The 25,337-nt window shown below is 42.8% G+C and overlaps 1 protein-coding gene across 1 annotated transcript in view; it reads right to left on the bottom strand.

The window, feature by feature from the left end:
- The window catches only part of EBF2 (EBF transcription factor 2), a gene marked incomplete at both ends in the record, with an annotated part of 120,063 nt that extends 96,348 nt beyond the window's left edge, over positions 1 to 23,715 (bottom strand). The window contains 6 exons of the mRNA XM_084273994.1: positions 12,798 to 12,866; positions 19,217 to 19,290; positions 19,665 to 19,720; positions 20,017 to 20,080; positions 20,974 to 21,130; positions 23,585 to 23,715. Of these exons, the coding sequence (XP_084130120.1) occupies positions 12,798 to 12,866; positions 19,217 to 19,290; positions 19,665 to 19,720; positions 20,017 to 20,080; positions 20,974 to 21,130; positions 23,585 to 23,715 (551 nt within the window). The remainder of the gene's footprint in view (positions 1 to 12,797; positions 12,867 to 19,216; positions 19,291 to 19,664; positions 19,721 to 20,016; positions 20,081 to 20,973; positions 21,131 to 23,584) is intronic.
- Positions 23,716 to 25,337: the final 1,622 nt, after the last annotated feature.

Below are 25,337 nucleotides of genomic sequence, written 5' to 3'. Positions count from 1 at the left end.
ATGGGTGCCAGCAGTCCCTAGTAGGTGCCAGCAGTCCCTAGTAGGTGCCAGCTGAAACGGTCGCATTGCTGTAGGAGTGGCTGGAGACTCAGGCTGGAGCCGGACTCCATCAGCACTGCACAGTCACAGCACAGAAACCACAGTGTTGCAGAGCTTCCAGCCCAAGCACAAAGGAGAGGGAACCAGTGACTGAAACACACGGGAACTGGTCAGTTGTTCTGGCTAGTGTAAATATCAGAAGCCTACAAGAGATTTTAAAATTAACATAAGCAGGAGCCCAATCAAACACCTTTAATACTGCTGATGAACTGCAGAGGACTCGCGATGTAAGAGCTGGATCTTCAACCTTTGCCACACACTAACAGGAGTCTCTGTCCTTTTAAGGAGCACACTCTCCAGTGTTCATGCAACGCAGCCCACTGCAGTTGTCTCTAGACTATTTCTCCATTAAATAAGTTTCTACATCTCAGAGCCTTCTCTCAGAATGCAGAACGAAGCACAGCCTTCATACAGACAGTACGACACTTTTTCCAGTGCCATCCGGTCCCGGAATGATGTGATGGTAGCAGTGAGAATATGACCACCTGTGCTTTTGACAAGTCCACAAGAGAAAAAATAACTTGCACAAGGTGACAGCTTAAGTCATTGACAAAAAGACACTGCACACAAGACAGCCAGTTCCCTTCTCCCCACCCAAACCCCAGAAAATTCAATAAAAACACATCTGCACCAGTTCCAAGTCGTAAGAAAGGCACGTTTCTGCTCTAAGCAGCACAAGCAAGGGACAGCACGTGCTCTAAGGTGGGTCTGCACTCAGAGGAAGGACGTGCTGCTAACACACAGCAGTCAGAAAGGAACAGCCACCATTTCAGAAGAAGATGAAATGCCTGATACGGGTCTTCGGGGGCAAGGGAGAAGCATGCTTAAGACTGAAAACTTTGATTTATGACACTAAGACCTGAAGTTCCCTTTGTATCTGGGGGATATGATACACCATGGGTGACAGGAGAATAGAGTGGGTACTGCATTGCAATGCTCAGTCTCCTGGGAAAAAGACACCAATTCATTATCTGCACACCGTCCTTCGTGGGGCCTCCACTGCTGGAGGAGGTAGCTGCCAATCATTCCCCATTCTGCAGACTTATATTTAGTGCTTGCAGTGTGGGCAGGAAGCAGCTGCGGGGAGAAAGAGACTCAGTTTTCCAAGTTCAGATCTATGTCTTAGAGAGGAAGGGCTGCAATCCAACCAAATTGTCTCTCCAGTGACTTCAACTTTAACTTTGCTGCTCACGGCCGCTACAGGTACACAGCGTGGACTTGAAATGTTGTGTCTAGCAGCAAGGAGGTTCTACATACTAGTTCCACACAGCTGTATAACAGCTATCCTGTACTGCCCTTTGCCAATGGTGACACTGTCCCAACACAGGTCATGGAACCCCTCTGGATTTCTTACAAATAGAAAAATAAGGTACATGAAAGATACAGGGGGTCTTTATTTATTCTAAGCATTCCTACTAAAGTCTGCAGGAAGATAAAACTTCACCTACAGCTTTACAGTAGCACTATAGTGGGAACTCCTTCACGTAACAAAAATCTTAAGTTTGGCAATATTATGAGAACTTATGCAGAAGCTAGAAAATGCTCCAGTTAGCAATGAAGAAGTAAGGCTAATTTAAATCCCATTTGACATATCCAGTACAATTCTATATGTTATTCCATAATTCCTCCCCAATGTGTCAGCACGCACCTCACCCCCATACCCATTTTTACGTGCTCATTCTAGCTGCCTTTTGCCTCTTCCCCAGCCTCCACCTGAGCTCAACTTATTATCAGGCTCTGATCTTCCAGTCAAAACTCCCTGTCCAGTCCAGAATTCCTTACCAAACCTTCAAGCTTTTGTCTTGACCAGAAGTACCACTTCCCCAGATCACAAGTCGCCCATCAAGAGCATACTCCCCAACTATGTGCAATATATGTAACCACAAGCACTAGGGCAAGCCCAAACTGATATAAATCATCTTAGCTGCATGACAATTCACATTAGCCAAGGAATCAGAATCCAAGCTGCTTTAAAATCAGCTTTGAACTGTGCAAATAGAGACCCTTTATACCTTCTCTGCTTTCTCCTGCTCTCAAGTGGAGCAAATCACCACACAATGTAGGAGTGAGAAAATATACAGAACTTCACACATCTTCATCTGTAACACAAACAGAAGTTTTGTCTGTAAAAAAATCCTGAGGCTACAGAGGAAAATAAAGGGCAATGTTGTCACATTAGCCATCCCAGAAATGGTTAAGGTCACTGCTTCTGAAGGGCAACTATATTTTAGGCAAGTTATCAGGCAGAGTTACTATCCTGCTTGTGGTGTTTGGCTAAATAGAAAGGAACTGACAGCGATACTTTTTGAAGGCACCGAAGTAAAGCTAGAAAATGAGAGAACCAGATGTCCCTGAAGGAATGCTGGGAAATGCTTCAGATAAAGGAAGGGGAAGGAAAAAGAAAAAAAAAACCCACCCTTTAACTAAAACATCCCATGGGATTATTTTTTTGAGGGTCTGTGTCAACAAGTGACACTGACACAACACTGTATACTTTTTCTCCCCTCTTTAGCAGAAGAATTTTGACTGTCCAGATACTTTGTCAACATCAAGTAGAATGATTTGTGCTGGCATAGATTCAGCCTTAAAAGTCTTCATTATTTTTTCTTCAAGGTACTGAGCACCCATGTTCCTAATCAGAGTGGAGATTTGGCAAAACTTCACTGCAAGTATTCACTCACACTCCCAATCAGTATCGAGCATAATCTAGTTTCAAGAGCTGGTGAGATTCCTAGTAGCTACAAGAATCATTTAAAACTGTTCAAAATAAAAACTTAAGCTAAATCCTTAAGATAGATGGCAGGTACAGAGGCAGCCCTCTTCAGTTTTACCAATCATCCAAGCCTCTCTGGTGTGAACATGAGCACCCTACATTTCACCTTTCCAGAATGGAGGTTTCCAGGACTGTAGGCTCCTATGGAAAGTTTGCAAATGTGAAACAAACCAGAAGCCCAGATGGGAATCTCAGCAGTTTTATTTTTCTTTTCAGGACTTAGTTTCAACAAAATATTTATGTACGTGCTTCTTGATGTTGATGCTAAATAATAACAAGTGCTAATTGCTTTGCTGAATCGGGACCCATTTGCTGAAATAGCTTTTTATCAATGTTGCATAAGAAAACCTAACCACATCTCTTCAAAAATAATTAAATCCAATTTGTATTGGCATCAACACTCTCGGCTTCAAGTCTAATTTCTTTATGCCATCAGCTAATTTCATCTGTTCGCTGTGTACTGGCTTTCAACTGCTTTAAACGCCTCTGTAATTACCTTCCCTGTGCCACCTCTTCTCAACCACTCAATGATCTCCCTTCTAAGGTTTGACGTTCTGAATCAGAACGCGTGTGTATCTGGCTAATGCAGACGTACCTTGTGCAGTCGTGCTTCTGCAACACAGCTCTTGGGTACAGAGCCATAAGAGCAAGGCAATTATTTCATCCCTTTCTGATACAAGCCTCTTGCACAGAGCTGCACAGATCAAGACAAGGACCCAGCGGGAAAATATGGTACTGGAAAACTTTTCCCCTGGAGCAAAGGAACAGACTAGAACTAGAGCATGTGAACACCTACAATAATCAGGCTAAAAAAAAGCCCAACCAGCTTGGTGGAGCAGTCAGTGGAAAGTGTAAGAAGCACACAGAACTGATGGCACATCCCGTGGAGAAAGTTGACTGGTTCTTTGAGGGAAGCACGGGGAATACAAGGGAAAGGCTGTCAGAGGAACAACCTCCTTGCAGGCTACAGAGCCAGAATCTGAAAGCATTGATGGTAATTGACAACAGCATTTTAGTTTGCTTGGGATTCACATTTCCAATGAGAATAGTTACTCTTTTTTTCTTTAAAGGGATGAAAATCCACGGAGCAGAATTTTCTGCCTTCATACCAAAAACTGAGCAGAGGGAGAAGGGCTCAGTATTCCACAGGCTGCAGAGCTGGAGTCTCTTTGCTCACAAATCGCCCCAGGCCATGCGGTATGAAGTGCTGATGCTTTGTGCTGCAAAGCTGCTCTGACCCAGACTCTTCCAGCTCAATCACTGTGCTACTTTTTCAAAAATAAATTAATTGACACTTAGCTGTGTGTATTAAAGTGACCTCCCTGTGTCTGCACATGAGCAGCAGTGTTCCTTTCAGAAGCGGGCAGCCTGCATGGGCTGACACTGCTGCACCTCAGCTACTGTCAGCACACTGAAACAGCCTCTGCTGTTGACAGACAGAGTCAGCATTTAAATCGCCATCACCATCAGTCCTACAGAATCGCCCAGCAGTCTTAACCAAGACGAAACTCTTCTCTTCCTCTCCCCCTAACCCACCTTGCTTGCCAAAACAAATCCCCATGTTGAAGGTCCAGCAATTTAACAAGGCACATCAAGGTAGATTAAGGGAGAAGTGATTTGTCCAAGTTTCTCTGCAGGCTGCAGGAAGGGGAGCTCTGGAAACAGACACCAAACATCCTCATTTCTACCCCTTCCACTCCAGCATACTTTGTTGCTACAAAGTGCTGACTTAATAACAGGTGTATGTCTCTGAGGTGGCATCCTCATTTCTACCCCTTCCACTCCAGCATACTTTGTTGCTACAAAGTGCTGACTTAATAACAGGTGTATGTCTCTGAGGTGGCACCACAGAAAGCCATTTTAAAAATGATTCACAGTCAGAACACACATTTGGAGGCACCTAAACATGTTAATTTATTTTGAGCATTTTTTCCCTGCTTATACATATAACCACTCACAATATGTAAATACGATCTCTCTCCTGCATCCGCTGAAATTAGAGGAAGTTTTGATGTAGATTTGCTCAAGATAAATCCCCAAGCTCTTAACATACCATATAAATAGGAGCCCTGGTGGTTGTTCTCTGATGGAATAAATACAATCCCTTCAGCATAAGAAATGCCATCATCTGGTGAAATCAGCTTTATGCCATCTCCTCTCAGGTGTGACAGTGCTCAGGGGCTCCTGAGAGGGGCAAGTGATTAAAAGCCTCCATAGGGCAATCAGTTGCCACTTCATTTTATTTTATTTTATTGAAATAGCCTTTGTAGGAAAGATACAAACCTGTGTGGGAAAGAGCAGCTCCTTTTGCCTTAATGGGTTCCCAGTCACTGAGACTCAAATAAGCTGACTGCTTAAAAAACAACTCAGGAGCCACAGTAAAAGATAGAAAATTATTGCTTCCTGTCATGACCAAATATTAAACACAGCACACACCTAATGGCTCTATCACTCCCCGGGGAAGAAGCTTTATGAACAATAAAATCCCAGCAGACTTGCACTGTTTGGACTTAGAAGCCTCATTATAGGCTCACTGATCCAACACAATTTACAAGCTCAATGGACTCAACTTGAAGGAAAAGCCACCAAACATGGAGTTATAAATGGAACGCCCATGGAGAAATAAGCATTTATTACAGAAGGAAATTAGCAGAGAGGAGGGGATGGAAAGGAAAAGGGGGGGCTGGGAAAGAAGAAAAACCAACAAAGAGAGGTTGGATGACAGCTGCACTTCAGAGACCCAAATCAGAGAGAAAGATGGGAATTAGGAATTACACTTGCAGAGAAGAAAAGCTGTTCCAGGACATGTTTACCTGATCCAGCCTGGAACACAGAAGACTTAGCAAACTCCTTGCTGTGTCATGAACTGTCACCTACATGAGCTCAGGCAAGTCACATAAGCTCTTCCTTAGTAAGTCTATGAGCCCATCTCCAATTGACTCAAGCAAGTTCCAGATACATTTTATACTTTCAATCTCAACCTTGCCTTCATTTTACAAGGACTTGGGGTGACATTCTGAGCAGGACAAATTATTTCATACCTTATCTGAAAGCAGGAAACACTACACCGTAATTGGGAGGCCTTCTTGGATGTGAAGCACTCGCTTCAGAGAGGCTGAAATCCTGGGATGTTTACAGGGTAGAAAAATATGTGAGATCCCAACAGAAACAGATGGTGAAAGAAACACACAAGGAAGGGATGGACAGAAACAAAAGGTTCAAAAGGCAAGCAAGAGGCAGTAACAAAAAAGGTTGAGGCAGATGAAGTGACAAATCCATAAAACCACGTCTAGACAGAGGCCAAGGGGAGTGCAAAAGTGGTAAGGAAGTGTATTTTAGGTCATAAATACACAGAGGATGCTTTCATTAGGATGCCAATACTCTGAAATACTGGCATTTTCAGCGATGAGTGCAAATGCCGACCCATTTTCAAAGTTGCACTTCAGAGATCCCATGTCATACACTACTGCTCTACAAGCCCAGGATTTCTTTTGTGCTGTTTGCATAGGGAATTTATCCTCAGCTTCTATTCCCAGAGGTGCTTTAGTTCATGGGAAACTTGTATTCCATTCCGCTCTCCACTACTACCAAACTCATTGATTCTAATGGCTCCTTACACTGCTACCTCACCTGCTCTTCCAAGGCCCCTTCCTATCAACTGGCCGTGCAGCCACTGAACCTCCTCATTTGCTGTTTATGAGAACACAACACAAACTGGATAAAACTCTCCTTATTGCAGGGACAAAGATACAATTTAAAAGGGAACAAGGATTCTTCCACAATATGTTTGAAGTTTGCAGTGCTCAGTCAGAATTCAGCCAGCCAGCACCATCAACGTTTTTTATCTCAGCTAAAGCACAACTAATCCAACAAGATTGGAATTCATCCATACTTGCTGTCCATACTGCACTAAAGCATCATGGAAGCTTATCTGATTTATGCAGAATTGCTAAAATCCTTTGGGTTTTGTCTTCACTGGACTTATTTTCTTCAGGCTTCCTTCCAGGCAGTAGTAGCAATAGTGAGATTTTCTTTCTTTAAATTATATAATATGTCCTTGCTCAGACTTAACCATGCTCCCCTTGCAGCTCTGAACCCAGAATACGTGCTGATGATTCCCGTTACAGACTTGGTGGATCTAAGGGAATCCGCATTGGTTAACACTCCTGTCCCTTACGTTTTCCCCTCCAGTGTAGCCAGAAAGGCAAGCACTCCGTTCTGAGGGCTCAGCTGCCCAGTGACTGTGCATGGCCAGGATCACATGCGTGTGAAGAGCTAGTGGAAGCCAAGTTCCAGTTCTGTTTGTTTCCTAATAAATCTGTGCTGGAAATCAGCAGTGATTTAAACTCAGGTACTGTTGACTTTGTTTTAGAAGCAGTAGCACCTTCAGCCCAAGCAGCAGCAACCAACTGTCTGGGGGGACAGCAACTTTTTGAGTCATACCAGAATAATCTCCACCCTAATGACAGCATTTGCCGTATCACTGCAGTATTTCCACACACTGATTTTTAGCATATGTATCTTTGTGTTACCAGTGAAAGCTAGACAAGCACACAGTCCAACATGGTTTTCTGTTAAACAAGGACTATGGGAATGGTTAGAAAAAATACAGGGAATCTGCAATGGAGAAAAAGGAGCAGGACCCAGGACTTACACAGCCCAAACTAGTTCCTTAATCACAAGTCCATTCCTCATTTTTCTAGCACATGCAAAGAGATCTTTAAGTTTATTCTGACTCACCAGCTTGCTGGAAAATCTCTTCTCTGTCCACATTTGGAAAAAAAAGATTAAGTGACACAAGCTAGGCTCCAGTTTACTCCACTTACAAGCTTTAAGTGATTGTATGCATCAAAGATTTCAAGAGCTTTGGACAGAAAACCAGTAAAGAAATTTTCATTTTGCCTCGAAGGGGGAGGGAGGTTAGAGAAACACACAAACTAATTACGCACTAAGAGAACCACTTGTCAAATGGCAGGAGAGTGCACTTTAAGTTACTGACTCTCCACAAACATCCAGTCTACTAAAAAATTCATAAAGAGACAGATGGCACAACAGCAGCTCGTTGCAGGAGAGCAGGGTTTAGCAGTGAACAAAGGACTTTGACTCCCTAGGACAAGAGAAGAGATCATTGTGGGGTTTGGAGGCTTGGAAGGGGGGATTGGAGCATGCAGGGAGCTGAGGGCGGCTGCGTCTCTCTGTGGCTCCCAGTTTCACCCCACAGTAGCAACAGATTTGAGACATTTATTCTACCTTGGCAGGCTTACAAGGAGCATGGAGAAGAGAGTGGAACAAGAACAATCCAACTCTACCATGCAGATGAAATCCTCCTTGCAGAAACATGAAAAATAAACCCAAAAACTTTCCAAGGATCTGAAACCACTTTCTGCAGTTAGGGAATTGCCAACACTTAAGGTTATGCGGGAAACTGAGGCACAGAGTTACACAACTTGTGTAAAGTGATGAGGCAGCTCAGTATCAGTGGGAACTTGACTCAGGCCTCTCCATTCACGCTGTTCTGCCTCTAAGCATTAGTAAATATCCTTGTGTTACCCAGTGGTTTGGGGGATCAGCCTGAAAGGGAGATGGGAGGGATAAAATCCTTTTCAGATGGCTGAGATTAAGAGAAGAACAGAACAAAAACCAGGATAGCCAGAAGTCTGAATTTATTTCAGAGCCTTCAAAATGAAAGCTAATCTATATGCCCTGCTGCCTTTTTTAGGGAGAACACCACAAAAAGACATAAAGCCCAGTCCTATTAACGTGGACATCTCACACAGAGCACTTCAACACACAGCACGGACACTAGAGGGGCACTGTCACAGTGTTTAAGCCTGGCAACAGCTGTCTTTCCTCAAGTGAGTTTTAGTCCGTGTGAAATGTGCCAGACAGCCTGGGAGAGTTCAGTGCTCTGTGTATCTATGCAGCAGGTAGGGCATGGGTACCAGCGGGAAGATCTTGATCCATGCTGCCCCATTTCTGTATTGAAGGGATGGATCCCTATGGTTTAAGAATGCAACCCAGTCTCTTTGCTGCTTTATAGAGATGCCAGCAAGGTGCTAGCTGTGTTTGTGCTTTGGGTTGTTGGGGTTTTATTAAGTAAAAATAATAATTAAAAAAGCCTAAATGGTTACAGGACATGTCAGCTGAGCAGTGTTGTAGATCACCAGCTACTGTGCCAAGTGCTCAGCTGGTGCAAGTCAGCACAGCACTGCTGACCCAGCTGCAGATCTGGCCCCATGCCTCCACCCGATGGTTCGTGCAATATTCCACACAACCCAGCAGGCCACTCCAATCCCATGCATCACTCCAGCAAGCGTCCCAGTAACAACTGCAGCAAATAAAAGGCGGTAGCACAACACATGAGATTCTGTACAGGACGTTTAGGAGGAGTTTAGGTTAGCAGTAGGAAGAGTTGAACCCAGGATCTGGGATTCTTAAAGCATCTGAGCTGAATGACCTCATTCTGGCAGCTCAAAGACAGCAGAGGACTTGAGAGTCTCCACACAGTAAACCCATACAGACAACCAGCAACACACAGCACAGAGCTCATGCATGTGTTTTGTGATCGCCTTCCAAGGAATCTGTCCCCTCCCAGTTGCACTGGGATGGTTAATTCAATTAAGATGTTTTATCTGTTACAAGAAATTTCTTTTGACTATTTATCTCTTATTAGAACAAGAAAAAAAGAAGCAAATAAACTGTTCAACTGAAGAAGTCACTCGGTTCTGCCCAGTACCCTGGAGGCTTCAATTAGATCACAGCTTTAGTAAACTAGGTAAAGCACTAAGAATAACAAGCTTACAAAATAACCCGCTCTAAAGAGCATAAATCTTCGAGAAACACAAAGAAAGAAAATAATCATCATTTAAAAAACGCATAAGATCATTCCCACACAACAAATGGGGAGTTTCTATCCAAAACTAGACAGTAACCTAAAATGAGAGAGAAACTGCAGTAAAATAAGGAACTACATTAGTTTCCAGTATCTACAACCTCTCAACCATAAGACCAAGTTTCATTTTATTTCCATAACTGAGGTAGGAAAGGTAGCCAGCTAAGGGATTATAACATAGGTGTGACAAAATACAGCTTTCATGGGGGAAGTATTCTTCCACCCTTCTATCTGAAAGCCATCACCAACCCACCCAACATCCTATCCTTGTCTACAAATTCAACCAAGCAGGAAACGTTAGCATGCAACGTTAGCATGCAGAGTTCACACTGATTTCCAGGAACCACAAGGATCCTCAAGAACCACCATTTCAGCCATGAGGAAAAAAGCATCTCAAATATACATTTCTGAAGTCTCATAAACCTACCAATTCCACACACAGTGACTTCAACAAGGAAGTCGGAAGATGGAATAAGTAAGAAATGAAGATCACTGGAATCCACCAGTGCTATGACACACCACAGGAACACACTAGAACCCATTTAGCTTGGATGAATTTTGATCTTGCATGAGAGGTTAAAGCTTACTCTAACATTCTGAGAAGCAGCTGTGGCTTGTGTTATCCAGAAAACTTGGAGCTCATGTTTTGCAAGTGCTTCTGGACCAAACACCTATCACATAACCTCCCATATATGTTGGGGTGGTTCTTCCAGTCCTGTGCTGCAGTGGAGTTACATCCGCTTCTGCAGGTTGGCACCTGCAGTAGCAGCACTGCAGGGTTTGAGCGGTATTGCTGCTCTTAGAACAGAGGCAGCGTCGTAAAGTCAGATTCTGATCCAAGTTACACTGGAATTCTGACAGCTTAAATACTCCACTGGATGCTACAGTCTTCGTCAGTGGGAGAAAGTGCACAGTGAGTGTCAGTTGAAGAAGCTCCTTTTCACGTGGAAAAGTGCTGGTTTCAGAGAGTGAAAGCAAAAATAACTGCAAGGTCCTCAGGATCTAAATCTAGTCCCCAGAGCAAAGGTCACAGCAGAAATGTTTTATTCAGCATAAGAACTTTTGGAATTCATTCAAGCAGAAGAAAAAGCCAAACACCACCAACACAGCTGACATTTTTTGTCCCACTAAAAATGTTTTTTCCTTTTTAAACAGGGATACAACTTTCCATGAATTGCAGCCACCAAGGAACTGTGCCTCCCTACAGCCATTAACAGGTAAACCAACACAGTAGTCTAAGCACCAGTCTCTACAAGCATAAAAAGCCAAGAAGCAGGGAGAGAAACAAAGGGGAAAACACCATACTGCTGATGGAGTTATGTTCATTTGCAGCAACTTACAGAGCACTGTAAAGTTAGAACTTCTAGTGCTGTGGAAATGCAATGTCTGAGGATGAGAGGCTAGACAATGAATTCCTCTGCACACCGACACCTACAGCATCGCTTTGTTATATACTTGCATTACATGTGTTGATTAAGATGTAGTACACAGGATTATCCCTCACTCCTCATGTCTGGTTTAACTGGGTAGAGGGGGGGGCACAGGAATAACTATACAGAAGAGGGAGTCATTTTCAATTCCATTGCATTTTACATCCACAGATCTCAAATCCCACAGAAACCATCAGAATCTTCATTTTGTATAAGAATGGGCAGAATGCTGAAGATGACAAATTCAGTTAGCACTAGGAACTCCCCCCTTCATGGTCCTAAGTCACAGGCTAGCAGATTGCCTCATGCCATACTGCTTCTCCAGCAGCAGCACAACTTCCAGAGAATTCAGACTTAAGATTGGAAAGCTCCCAAATGCAGACTCATACCAAACATCAACACAGCCAAAAATAAGCTAGAAATTTCATACAAGAGGTCACAATGGCATAGCTAGGACTTCTGCTTCCAGTCAAGAAGCTGCCCCACACACCAACTGCCCAGTTTGCTGGAATTTCTAGCTTTGGCTCCAACCACAACTCCTAAGTGGAAAATTAAAAGGGAAGACCATGGGGTAAAGGAAGAACTCCGTCCCATCAAAGTTCCAAAAGTATTTAGATTACTTCTGTAATGAAAAAATTAAGGAAATAATTGTAGATCTTTATTCAAACCAGCCTGGCCATTCTGAATGCCAAAACAAATTCACAGTACTATGACAAATAATTCTTATTAGACTATAGATAGAACACACCAGACACACACAAACATAAAAACTGAATCCACAATCAGTCCATGTCAGTGTCAGCTCTTGACCGGCCCCTTGTACCAGCTGCATCAGGGAAAGCAATTTACTCTGAACTAGAGGGAAAAGGGTGGTTCTTGACTTTCCCTCATGTACTGCTCTTCTGTAGGTCTTGGTTGAATACTGCTTTTTAGAACAGCTCTATTCTTATTTTCCCTTTCTGAATCTTGCTGAACTCCAGGATCTCAAACAGCACTCAGCCAGTGAGTTCCACAGGCTAGTTTTCTAAGCCTCCAACAAATACAACTTTTAATGTGCCAGTTTACATGCCTATACAAGTTATTTAACTAGAAACTGGTAAGCAGAACCTAGACCTGGATGTGGGACACAGTCACACGTGAAGCTGCTCTTCTGCATAAAATCCCCAAACCATCACTTTTGATCCTGCCTGATATTTTGCACTTCAGCCCCTACCCCTCACTACTTCTCCATATTTCTACAAAAATAGTTATTTTCTAAAAGAATACTACTGAAATTGTTAGGTTGCTCAAAGCTTTATCTGTCTCAGTAATCCACTTAGATCACAACCCTAGTGAACAGAAAATATTCCAGATGCACCCGTGGAATATGTGGTCACAATGAAAACGACACCAAGACAACTTTGTTTTTAAAATAAACATCATGGATTTTGTCAAAGTACACCCAGAGGTACCAACTCTCAGGCTGGCGTTTTTGATATGAATCATGAAGCAGAGACATACCCAAATGGCAGACACTTACAACTATCAAGAAAGTCCCTCAGACACCTCAACAGAAACAGCAATTTGGGGTTGCTTCTGTGGAAAACAAGGATTTGTTTCCTACCTGTCGATGATCACAGGGTCAGACGGGGTCTCATTTCTGTTGCCGCAACTTTTCTTCTCACAGCACCGACTGGAGAAAGGAATAAAACCAAAATTAAAGGATTAATGTGACAGTTGATAGCAAAGTAACCAGTTCAAGTTTCATCTGCAAACCTTCAGGAATCAATATGTGCCTAGAAGGTCAACTGAGAAAATTCTGGCTAGGCTATCCAAAAGTGAGAAGAACCAAAGAAACTGGGTGGCAAGTCCTGGTTGACTCCAACTGGAGTTTGGCAGTTGGCTCCCACTAGTCTTTTTTGAAATTCCCAGCCAAAAAATGAACAGCAATATGGTCACACTTGAGACCAAGGCACTATTTATGAAGGCTAAATAAATGATTAACAGATGCCATGACGACACTACAGGCATGAGTATCAAGTGTTATGTACGGTTAAAAGTCCATCAAAAGGTGTCAGAACCGACTATAAGCAACCTAATGATTTGTTATATTCCAACAACTGATTTGTTGATTATTAAATATCCAGTAACCCCTTACTTTCCTATGCCCACAAAAAACTTCAACACTAGAGTTGCACCAATGAAAAAAACAGAAACTGAACATATTTAAATTCTACTAAGGATCCAAAGAGATATCTCCACCTGTACACCCCTTTGCAGTTGTTTCAGTGACAATAAACATGTAAGATCAGGCATACATTTATACTTGTGTGGCCACCCAACATGATTATATAGAAATCTCTAGTGAGCTTACAGTGTATCTGAGGTGATAACAAAACACAAGATGATGCTGTTGCACTCAGGAGCTTGCAGTAATGTGTGCATTGCGGTGACAGCCATGTCATGTCCGTGTCTATGTGTGTGCACGTGCACACCTATGCAGAAATGACTGTACGTGTGTGTGTACGCACGCACATGGAGGGATGTGTATGTATCTACACACGGATAGAACAGGATACGATACAGAAGAACACAACAGACAGTTGATGTTCTTCACTCCCAGTGAATTAAGCTTTCTTCAGGAAAGAACAGAACATTTCCTTCTCACACTTTTAAGTATAATAATAATAAAACACAAACAAATCAAGACAGAGGTCGGTGTCTGATTTCCATTGATATAATCATTGACATGGGTTGGACCCAATGATCTCTCGAGGTCCCTTCCAACCCCTACAATACAATTCTATGATTCTATGCTCCTTGTGTATACACCAGCTGAGTACCAGCATGTTAACAGATTTTTCACTCAGTCCTTGCTCTCAAATTCTTCAGTTTAAAATTCTGTAGCAACATAAAAGTTGTTTAGAAGAGTTGAGCTGTCTCAATGTTCAGTTGTTCCAACAAAACATACCATGGGAAGATGGAGGCATTAAATAGTTCACATCTGAAGTTTCACGTCTCCTAAGTCACCAGATCATACTCAGCCTTAAAGTTACACAAATGTCTTTGCAAATTATGTTTTTTCCCATTTTGCTGAGATTATTCAGATTTACACATATGCAGTCAAGAAAGTGGTTTTGTACAGAGGTATAATAGGTGCTGAATACATTTTCAAAATCCTCAAGTCAGTCTGAATCTCACAGTTTTCCAACTGGAGACAGAGGAATTAAAAAAATAAAATGCTTGAATCCACTGAAGGCAATGCATAAGAGAGCAGCTTTTTTCCTTAAAATGCCTAATATTCAATTATAAATACTTCAAATAAGCATTTAGACACAAAACCTCTTTCAGATTAAAAAATTCCAAATGCATGCCTTTTCTCCTTAAGTTACTGTACATGCCAGGAACTTCCCATTGCAAGCTGAAATATCCAGCAAGATGAGATACAACTAGCAGATCTATTTGAATAGCAGCTCTAACTGTTTCAACATTTCTACATTCCCTTTGCCTCAAACCTGCACTTATTCATCGATGCTATTCCTTTTAAAATAAAAGGATACACTAAATATTTAAAAATCCCTGGGGCAGACCCTCTAGCTGCTGTAAATTGTCATAGCTCCATCGACTTCAGTGGAGCTATGGTAATTCACACTAGCTAAGAATATCTCTACCCCCTCCTTCTCCCAACTTTGTTTTAAGTGCATCTTTTATGCATTTCACTGCCTAACGACTGTTTATAAAGAACTGCATATTTTTGTACTAAAAGCCAAGATGTGAGATATTTTCTAAAGAAAAAAACCACAACAACAAAGCCCCAAGAAGCAGAAACCCCTCACTCAGAAGAATATAAATTTGGCAAGTACTCCTGACCCGTCCAATGCAACTGCACTGGAAATAACATAGGGAATAAATGCCTTGCTGGTTCACATCCCACTACAGCACAGCAAAAGGAACTCAATTTCTAAAATGTTTTCACCATGTTTTGTTATTTTTACATTAACTGAAGCAGCAGTCATTTCCTCTCTTCACAATAATAGCAAATGAGATATCTTTTAGTCATGTAAGTTATGTAAGATGGTCACAAGAACGTTTCTGATAGCACTACACCACAGCACTGTTCAAGCAGAAGACACCAGCAGCACCTCTACCCGCATCTCATCAGCGCCTATACTCTTCCCAGAGAGGTTGCCATTTCTTGGCACAGTGAAGGTTTTAGAATGAATTATGTGAGACAGAAGTACGATGTGGCTGGGTTCTGAAATAAGCACATTTAGGTCTATTTTATTTTGCACAGTTATCGCAGTTGGGAACTCTTCATTTGTAATACTTAAAATTATTTTCCTTCTGAAACTGTGGCTTACAGCTGAAGTTCTCACTATTTTACAAACGTTTACATTCTTATCACACTCAGGTAACAGATTTTTCTTGAGCACTAGATCTTTTTTTCCCCCTTGACCTTTCTGAATCCAAGCATATATGAAAAAAACGTCTTGATTAGGGAAAACAGTCACTCACATCCAGCGGAAGGACTAGTTCACACGTAAATCAGAGTGCTTTGAAAGATTAAGGATGTTTCAGCCCAGCATTTTAGCGAAAGTACCTCTCAAATCTTTAAATCCCCATTTCCAAGTATTTTATCACAGTATCCAAGCACTGACATTTCCACGGGGTTTGTTTAACAAGTGCTGTCTGTAACAGAATTGACTTGTTCCAATTTAAGTCAGTGACAAAAATCCTAAACTCTGGTGGTCCGGGATCAAGCCTACAAACTGTGGCATGACTTTACTGATATTTACATTTCTGCTACAAGGTTGTCCTAGGAACATACCTTTAGAGATGCTCATTCGCTTAAAGTAAGAATATCAAGGCCTAAAGCTTCTATTTTCTACATCTTATTATACTTTCCCCTCTAACTAGACCTACATGGGAAAAATAATGGTTTATATTATGAACAGTTCTGAAAAACACTAAAACCAAATGGGGAAACACCAGATCTATAAACTGAGTACTCCAGAAGGGTCGTGTCAAAAGTAAACTCGCATCCTTTCCCTCCTCGCACTTGACTAAAATGGTTTAAAATTCAGCCCTCAACTTCCCTCCCCTCACCCCCACCCGGGAAGGAGGAAAAAAAAAAAAAAATTAAAAAAAAAATCTGTCTCTAATTTCAAACTCAAATAAGCTCACAGCATGGTGGCCTTTGTTTTGTTTTCTTCTCCCCAGCTCCTCCCTGCAATTGCATAACAAAAGTGTCTAAATTCACACCATCTGGCCGGTAAAGAGGCGGCCCGGCCGCCTGGCCCAGCTGATTAGAGCTCCTGTCTAGCCGGAGCCTTGTGGCGAAAGTCACAGCTGTGGGGCTTGCCTGCTCTCAATACAGCTCTGTTATTAGCCAGCTGTAGGCCCTGAGACTACTTCTGTTCAAATTATAATACCTTTTAACCCTCTGAGCATTGAGGGCATAGGGGGTTGCTGGCAGCAGCATAACAACTAGTTTCCTCTTAGTCGATAATTGGAAGAAAGAGAAGAGGAAAAAGTTATCGCAGGAGAGGCGGCTGTTTACCTTGATTCCCGACCGTTGGGGGGAAAGACTGTGTATTTAAGATAGACGCGCCTAATAGGAACGGTTCCCATCAGGCCGTCATAACCCCAGTGAAAAATTTCAGATCTGCAAATAAATAAATAGAGTCTCTCACTGAAAGCACTAATTATTGAGAGTTGAGAGTTTAACTTTCAATTGGTATGACAGATTGTTGCAGCCGTATCAATATTTAGACAACTTTCCTGCTAAGCATGCATCTGTCACTGTCTGAGGGGAAGATGCCGAGTTTTGGATGCGTTTGTGTCTGCACAGCAAGAGTATCTGCGTGTGTGATTACACACAGAAAACACCCCCTAAAAAAGCCTACCTTCAGCGAGCGGGGGCTGGAAGAAGAGGAGCAGAGAGACAGGCAGACCCTGCTTTTTAAAACCAGGAGACATCAATTTGGACAGCAGAGTGGGTACAGTGCATTAAATTTTTATACACTGTTACTAATGCAAACTAAACTAGGGGCTTTAAAAATTGATGCTGCCACTTAAGCGGCACACAATGAGAAAGATTTGATTATTGTGCTTAAAAGAAATAAAATAAAATGTCAAGTTTAACTAGAGTTGGATCCATTCCCTTGGTATTATTCAACGTGATGTGTGTAATGCCTCTTCAGGATACACAGCATCCTGCTCAGAGATACTTTAGGAAAACACGACATTTAAAATCAAACGTCTTCATTAGGTTACGGAGCGCGTTTCATTTCCTTTACTAATCTGTGTTTTACATGGAGAGGACGCCCTCGAATTGTAATTTCTCCTTGGCTAATCTATCAAGCAGGAGAGTTCTGTATAATCAGAAAAATGGTTTACGTTTTAAATGCTACTTTAAATCAAGCATGGAACGTGTTTATAGGCATCAGTGGAGGCCAGGTATATAAAAGCTGAACAGAGCATTTAATAGTGTCAAGGCAAGGAGAGGAAGTGGGGAAAAAAAGCCAAATTAATTTTATTTTAAACAAGTCCATTTGGATGGGCAGGTGCTGGTGTTTGCTGAAACATTTTAACTTCTGCAGCAGAACTGCACTCTATACAGGAGGAGTGCAGGAAGACGAAGCTTGCTGATATTTTGCTATCACAAACCAGACCCAACTGCAGAGCAGTTCCAAGCGTTCACCTAGTTATGGTGCAGACTTCCAACAACATGGATAGCACATATATTTAAATATGCTGGCAGGTTCTAGATGTGCCACAAGGTAACATATTTGCTACTACATGGACAGGTCCTGGTACAGCGCACTGTCCGCATCCCTCACACGATACACACCCTGTTTGTGCATACCCACAGGAGTGTTCCTCACAAGTAACAACACTCTTTTTCTTAATTAATGAGAATACAACATTCTAGTACAACAGATAAACACTATACATCTCCTTGATTCTTTTTATATTTACAAAGTAATGGAATAGTTGATGTCACGGTTAAGCACTGGAACTGACAGGCTGCCTTGACAAGAAGTCTGTCCACATAACCTGCCCTTACTCCTACACCCACTTACAGTGCTGCTTTACAAAAATAATCGAACTGCAACACCAAAAGCAGCACCGTTCAGTCCAGCAGTTTAACCCCTCCCACTAATACAATAAATCACAAACTGTTTAATAAAGGTCAAGATTGGTTTTGCCTTTCATAAAATGAAAGAGCATTCTATGCACAATTTAACACATTTTAATATAAGAACATTGACTGTTTGCATTGTTATATGTATTGAAAAAAATTTAATTACATGAGAACAGGAAAAGTAATAAGTTACCATGGAAGCACGATGTACATACATAAGGTACATGTAACTTCAGACTTATACAAATGTTATTAAAAACATCCTCAGCTTATTTTAGCCTCTAATTTATAACTTTACATACTAAAAATAGGGGAAAGGAGGTTAATTAAAAAGTGGAAGTCCCCTAAATATTGCTTAGATAGTATAGAAAAGAAGGAATTGCGTTTTGGTTCAAGGATTTTCTTTTTTTGGCTGGGGTAGAACTAAGCAAAATTAAACAACATTAACGATGATAATTTAATTAAGAAAATGAAACTATTTCACTGAGGAAAATTACACAAAGAATGCCTTTCAGTTTCCAGGTAAAAAAATTTGGAACTGCTCATGTACGAGAATTTTGTAAGAAATGAGGATATCAAGAGTCTTGACTTAAACAACACATACCAAGGCCTAGTCGAAACAAAAATAGCAGCTCAGACTCAGACCTCAGGCCACTGAATCTCTTGCAGAAAATAAACCCCAAAAATCCACAACCCCAAAGAAACCAAAACACAAAACAGACATGCAACCAAAAAGCCCCAAATAATCTGTATTGAACCCAAATCAAGTATTATCCACATGTAAAAACAAAGTGTTCCTACACAATGAATCTGACAACAAACAAATCAAACCCTTCCCACAGGCACCTATGGAAGCAAACTTTACAATCCAGGGGCTATTAAAGAGGTCATCTTACCTGCACATGACTTCATGGGTAAGCAAAACTCTGCACATTTCGGGATTCTTGTTCTGTCCTTCATAAGTTATGGGCTAAAAAACAACAACAAAAAGGGTAAGCCAGTAGCATCAGGGGGTTACATATGTCATAGGACTCAGACCTGAGGTGAAGGCTTTTTACCATTGCTCATCACTGCTTGGAAATGAACAACTTCCCCCAAAGCCTTTATGAGCAGGGAAAATAGCTGATAGATAAATATTGATAAGAAGAGGATAAAAGCCTACAGCTGGGGGTGGAGGGAATATACTTAAGAGCATTACTTTTCACTTGCCCTCAAAAACAAGGTCTGTAATACAAATAGACACAAGACAAAAATGAACCAGAGAATAAACACGCAGAACCACGTTAAGAAAAAAGGAAGGATGAGGTGGGACACTACAGCATGGCACATATTAGCTATGCTCACCTGCTTAGTGACTGAATCGATGAGTCTAACATACAGATCCTGTTCAGTCCTGACACCTACAGCAAGAGAGAAGAGTAATAAATAACACTGTTACATGCATCTTTCCCTACACATCAGAACAACACTGTTTAAACTACGGCCTTGTCAAACATCCTCAGAAAGACCATTTAGTTTTGCTCCCTACGCTGTGTTTTCCAAGCCGGGCTATACCAGGCAAACTTCAGGGCCTGTCCCTACAAGGAATGGGAATCATGCAAGGGAATTTCTGTGTCTTTTAGAAATCACAGTGACAGGACCTACAAATCTTGTCTCGCTGTACAACCTACAGAAGGTGACTGGAAGGGGGACTCACCATTACTATAAAGGAGTTGGAGTTTGTAATGTGTGCCGTTGTTGGTCTTTTCATTGCCTTGCTCCTGAAAGAGAGAATTTAAAAAACAAACAAAAAAAATCTTCCAGAATTTACACTTGGCACATTTAAAATGCAAAAGCTGATAATCATGATGAAAGTGACAACAAAGTTCATTAAAATTCTGAGAGGTGAATCCACTGATTGGGATATATTAACCTTCCAAATGACCCAGGACAAAGTACAAAATACTACTGACATTTTGTCCTGTAGGAGTTCAAGAACTTTCTTCCCCTCTCGTTTGCTATTATGCTCTCAAAGACGAATTTGTACATTTCAAGTCAGCTAATCTAAAGCTCAGTGGGTTTTGTTTGTGATGTGTTCATTACTTTACAACAGTGTTATTTTGAGTCATTAGTATTTCCTGAAGGTTGCGTTACAGAGCTATTTCTTGCTTTTTTTTAACTGTAATTTCCTAAAGATAGTTATTTATGAGCATCCTTCATAACTAATGAAAAAAATCTTGTCTATGACTAAGGAAATAATTGTAAAAAACAATGCAAAGTGGTCAACACAAATTTAAGAGCAAATGCTTTTGGAGTCTTAATACATATCATCAAGCTCAACAGATAACACTGCATGTTACAGGTCAAATTCCACCTCTAACAGGATACTAACCACACTTGAAAGATCTGGTAGGTACAAATTAAACAAGAGTGCATTTGTCCCCTATTGAGTTTTTTATTCTATTTTTAGTGGGCGTATGAAATTCCCATTGTATTCCTGGTACAGCAGAGGCTGGAGAGCCTTTTTAACTACAGCAGCACACAGAGGGCAACAGCTCTACCGCAGCACCTGAACCCGGTTGTATTTTGCCAGGGACAACAGGTATTAAAAGTTAGCAGCTCAACGGGCGAAAAGATCAAATTTGGAGAGGAAGAAGAAGATAACAAGCCTTACTTTATCATTTTCTACAAAGTCCACAAAAGCTGTCCTCTCTATTTCCACGGGCTGCCCCTGTCTGTCGTAGAGAGCCAGAACAAAGTGAAAGAAATTGGATTTCCTCAAGTTGGAGGGTGGCTGCTTTTCAAAGTGAGCTCTGGACAAAGCTACTCCGCTGTGGAGGAAACATACGGGGTAGGGTGTGGGGGAGAGACAAAGACATTACCAGGTTGCGCAGCAGTAACGACAAACAACAACGGCGAAGGCAGAGCGCAGCCGGGGGCGAGCCGCGAGGCGTCCCGCTGGCGCACCGGCCACACGGGCTCGCAGTAGCGCCCGAGCGCGGCCCCGCTTCCCGTGGCCGGCGGGGCTGGCACCGGACCGGGGCAGGACGATGCCCCGCTTCGGAGCTGCCCCTGTAAGGCTCCTTTCAGCTTGGCCCCGAGATCCTTCTAGTTACGCTCCGAGCACAAGCGCAATTTACCGACCCCGAACGTTACGACATGCGATTGCTACACGCGGTACTGTGTTTTACTTCCTCATCCCCCGATTTCTCTTGCCTGTCACACTCATTTCTGGGATACAACGTGCGGGGTAGGAAGCACATGTAATGTATCAGAGTCTGGAAGTAGTATCGGTACATCCCAGCATCGTTCTGTCTTCCTCTACGGGAAGAGAAGCGACCTTAAAACATTTCCTACAAGCAGACTGTCAACTTGAGGGCATCTGAGTTTTACTAAAAGACAACTGGTTTCTAGCAGAGCATCCACTTTCCTCCGCAGCCAAGTTTGTCAACATAAGACTTTAGTCACTGACCTATTTGAACCGATGTCTGCATCTTCAATTTCTGATTTCAATTGCAAGAATTTAGACTCAAGTTAGTTACCCCTTGCCCAAATCTTGTCTCTGACTACAGAAAATAGTGTTGTTTCTACATATTTCGTGGCTTGGCACAATTCAAACGCTTTTGCGTACCCACAATATTCCTAACTGCAGCTACATTTCTTAATGAAATTAGTTGGCACTCCCTCTCCCTAATGCCAATTTCTACCTGCTGCAAAGTAAATAGGTACACACCAGCACCTCCGTAGTACTCAACAGTCAGATTATTACTCAGTACTGAACAGTCTATCCTTCAGATAAGTTAGGAGTCAAATCAGCCTCAGTTTTCAGTCTCAAAAATATGGCCAAAGTATTTGACTCTTTTGAGGAACTACAGAGGTTTCCCTGTGTTTTCCATTGCTAAACAGGTACAGTGTGAACTCACCACATCCGCCACAACTGCACCTAGTTTGGGACTTCATCTCATTCTGCATGTAAGAACTGGGATTTCTCGGTTTGTATGCATCTCCGGAAAAAAAAACCCGCCTGCCGATGCCACATGCGACTGCATCTCCTCCTCTCCCACGAGTTAAGAGGCTTCTTAGGAGCCGTTTCCTTTTACTTTCAGTTTCCCCAAGAATAAATCTTCCCCCACAAATCGTATTTATTAAACCATTTATCGACATTCATAAAACTCTGATAACTCCTCCCATAGTGCTTGGAAAACCTTGCTCATAGATCAGGCCGTGGGTGGAGGCATGGATGTACTTATTTCTAACATCCCTGTTTCATTTACGTCCCATCTGCTGTTCCATGTCTTTCACCTTGTCTCTGTATTAAATAAACCCAAACTTCTTCCCAGCACCAACTGAGCCTTCCCCGGCGCTACTACATTCTTTCTAAAATATCCAGAGAACGAGGAAGGGAAAAAAAATTAGAAGGGTTTTTAATCATTTTACCCCTAACGGGAAGAGACCAGAATAACGGTCCTGCGCCGACTCGAGGGGGAAGAGGAAAATAAGAGAGGGGGGCAGCTACTCTGCCTAAACAAGTAAAAACCAGGGAGCCAAGCCCCCAGTTCGTGTGTTCGCTAGCATTCCGATCAGTAGCGCCCTTTGGTACCCGCAGGCAGGTGCTACACGCAGGCAAGCAGGGACTGGAAGGCGGCTGAGCAGGCAGCCCGCGGGCTCCGGGCTGCTGCCGCGGCAGTGCCAAGCTGCCAGCACCTCTTTCCCTTCGGCAAACTGCCCTCGGTACTCGAAACCTTGCTCTGCTCGCTGCTTGCCTCCTTTAGTCAGCTAGCAACCTCGAATCCACGGGTTAAGATCTCGCCAATGCCTACGGTAGCTACAGAGCCACTTGAATTAAGTAAAACAAGATGGGCGGGGGGGGGGGGGGGACGGGACGGGACATACAGTTATATTTAAGTTAATTCTAACCTGGTCCAGTCCTACTTGACTGTCCGACCCAGAAAGCGGGGTCACTAGGTACAACCAGTACACCCCACACACATACACTTCGCTTGTGCAGAAAAAGAAAGAACGATCCGATCTCTCTGCCACCCGATCCCCGCACTGGATTTGATAACTCTTGATGCTCTCCGTTTTTGGAACGCTTCCCCCTAGCTCTAGCTGCGCTACCTTGAATTTTCACTGACTAGAGGAGACCGGGAGGGAGGCAGAAAATGAGAAAAATCAATTTAATATCAAATGCAAACAACAACAGCGAGTGAAGAAAAGGCTTGTTTAAAAAAAAAAAAAAGCGGGGGGGTGGGGGGTGGGGATTGGGGAGAAATAGTCAGAGTTACCTTTGTGCTGCTACGTTTGCATCCACAACCCCAACGTTTCTGACCCAGGACCTGACGGAATCCATTTCAGAACCTAGAGATTTATCTTTCAGAATTGGTCCTCTTCCTAAAGTATCTTGAATCCCAAACATTTAAAAAGTCTATTCCAACTAGCAACAGTTTCCTTTTGGGGGATAAAGGAGGAGAAAAAAATGCACCCTTTAGAACTGACACACACAAATCCCAGGAAATGGAGAAGTTCAGCTTACAACCAACTTCTTCGGGGTTTAAGTGCTACGTGTTTTTAATGCCTTCAAATAGGAAAAAAGTTTTTCCTCTTGCAAAGTAAAAGTTACGCTGATTCAGTCTTGCCTGGTATCATCCTTCAAACACAGGAGAGGAAACTGCATCCAGAAACTGATCGCTGTTAACAAGCATAAGCATCACCTGTTTCTCAGGCACAGGGAGAAGGATTGATTGCTGCCTAATCCAGGAGGAAAAAAAAAAAAAAAAGCAGGATAAATGGTAAAAGAAAGGAAGAAATGGAGCTAAAGAGAGCCTGATGACACACTCCGCCTGGGAAGAGACGATCCTTCCCAAACTGGTCACCATGAATGGGTTACTGCAACGGGAGCGGACATACCGGGGAGGGGGAGGAGCCTGCTCCCAAATAAGGGGGCTACATTTGCATAGTCCCTCTCGATTGGAGGGCAGCGGGCAATCCCGCCGCCGCTCCGCACTCGCCTCAGCTCCCGGCTCCGAACAGGCACCCGCGGCGCGGGGGGCGGCGAGGCCGGGCTCGGGCGGCTGCTGGCGGGGCGAAGGCGCGGACCGGCGCCCGCCCCCGGCACCGCGCTACCCCTGCGGCAGCGGCAGCCCGGGCAGCCTTAACTTTTCATTTACTGTCACTGCCTGGCAGCCCCGCGCCAGACGGTCCTGCCACACAACAACTGAGCTGAGCTGAAAGCAGCGATCTCCAGAAATCTGTTCCACGCTGCACTAACAGTAAAGCAATCGCGCAGGTAGTTGGCTGCTTTGCTTTCAGGCGCGATATTTTAAAAAAAGAAAAAAAGCCCTCAGAGGGAACGAGCTGGGTCACGATGTCCCGGGGGCTTTGTGCGCAGAGATCGCCTGCGGGAGCGAGAGCCTGCAACGCCCCCCGAAGACCCTCAAGTTCCCGCTGCTCGCGGGCTGTCAGTTCCAGCCTTCAAACTTTGTGTAACATCCTATGTCGGCACAATTTCCCATTCAAGGAAGTTGGAGCTCTCCCCAGCCCAGCCTGCCGTGAGCCTGGACCATACCTGCGTGTCTATTTTATTTTTAAAAAGCCACAAACAAAACCCGCTCTGCGTTGGTGATATTTTCCTCCCGGCCCTTTTGTATTCTGATGTGTGTAGAGATCTGCCTCTGAAATCTATATAACACCAACTCGAAAACAGATTTCAAGACAATGAATGCAAATCTGTGCTCAGAGACCATCTGCCAGATGAGGGAATCAGATGTTCGGTAGTTAAAGGGACAGCGCAAGGATTTCCTAGACTCATTATGTGCAGCTCCTCTCTTTAACCTGCTTTATTATTTTCTTAACTGGATAGAAAAATAGTTTCCATTGCTGAAAAAATCGTAACTCCTTCCATTCACATTCAGCTGTATTTCAAAAAGCCACTTTTCTATTAAATGCTAGATTATTTGAATGGGGTTTCATATAGTTCTCAAAAACCTCAGTCTTCTCCTAAAACTTTCATTAAATTTATGCCTAATTCGGCACAACTGA

This window comes from Gallinula chloropus (assembly GCF_964237585.1).
Source record: "Gallinula chloropus genome assembly, chromosome: 21".
Lineage (NCBI taxonomy): Eukaryota > Metazoa > Chordata > Aves > Gruiformes > Rallidae > Gallinula > Gallinula chloropus.
The sequence above is the reverse complement of the archived record's forward strand: the minus strand, read 5'-3'. Positions and strand labels throughout refer to the sequence as shown.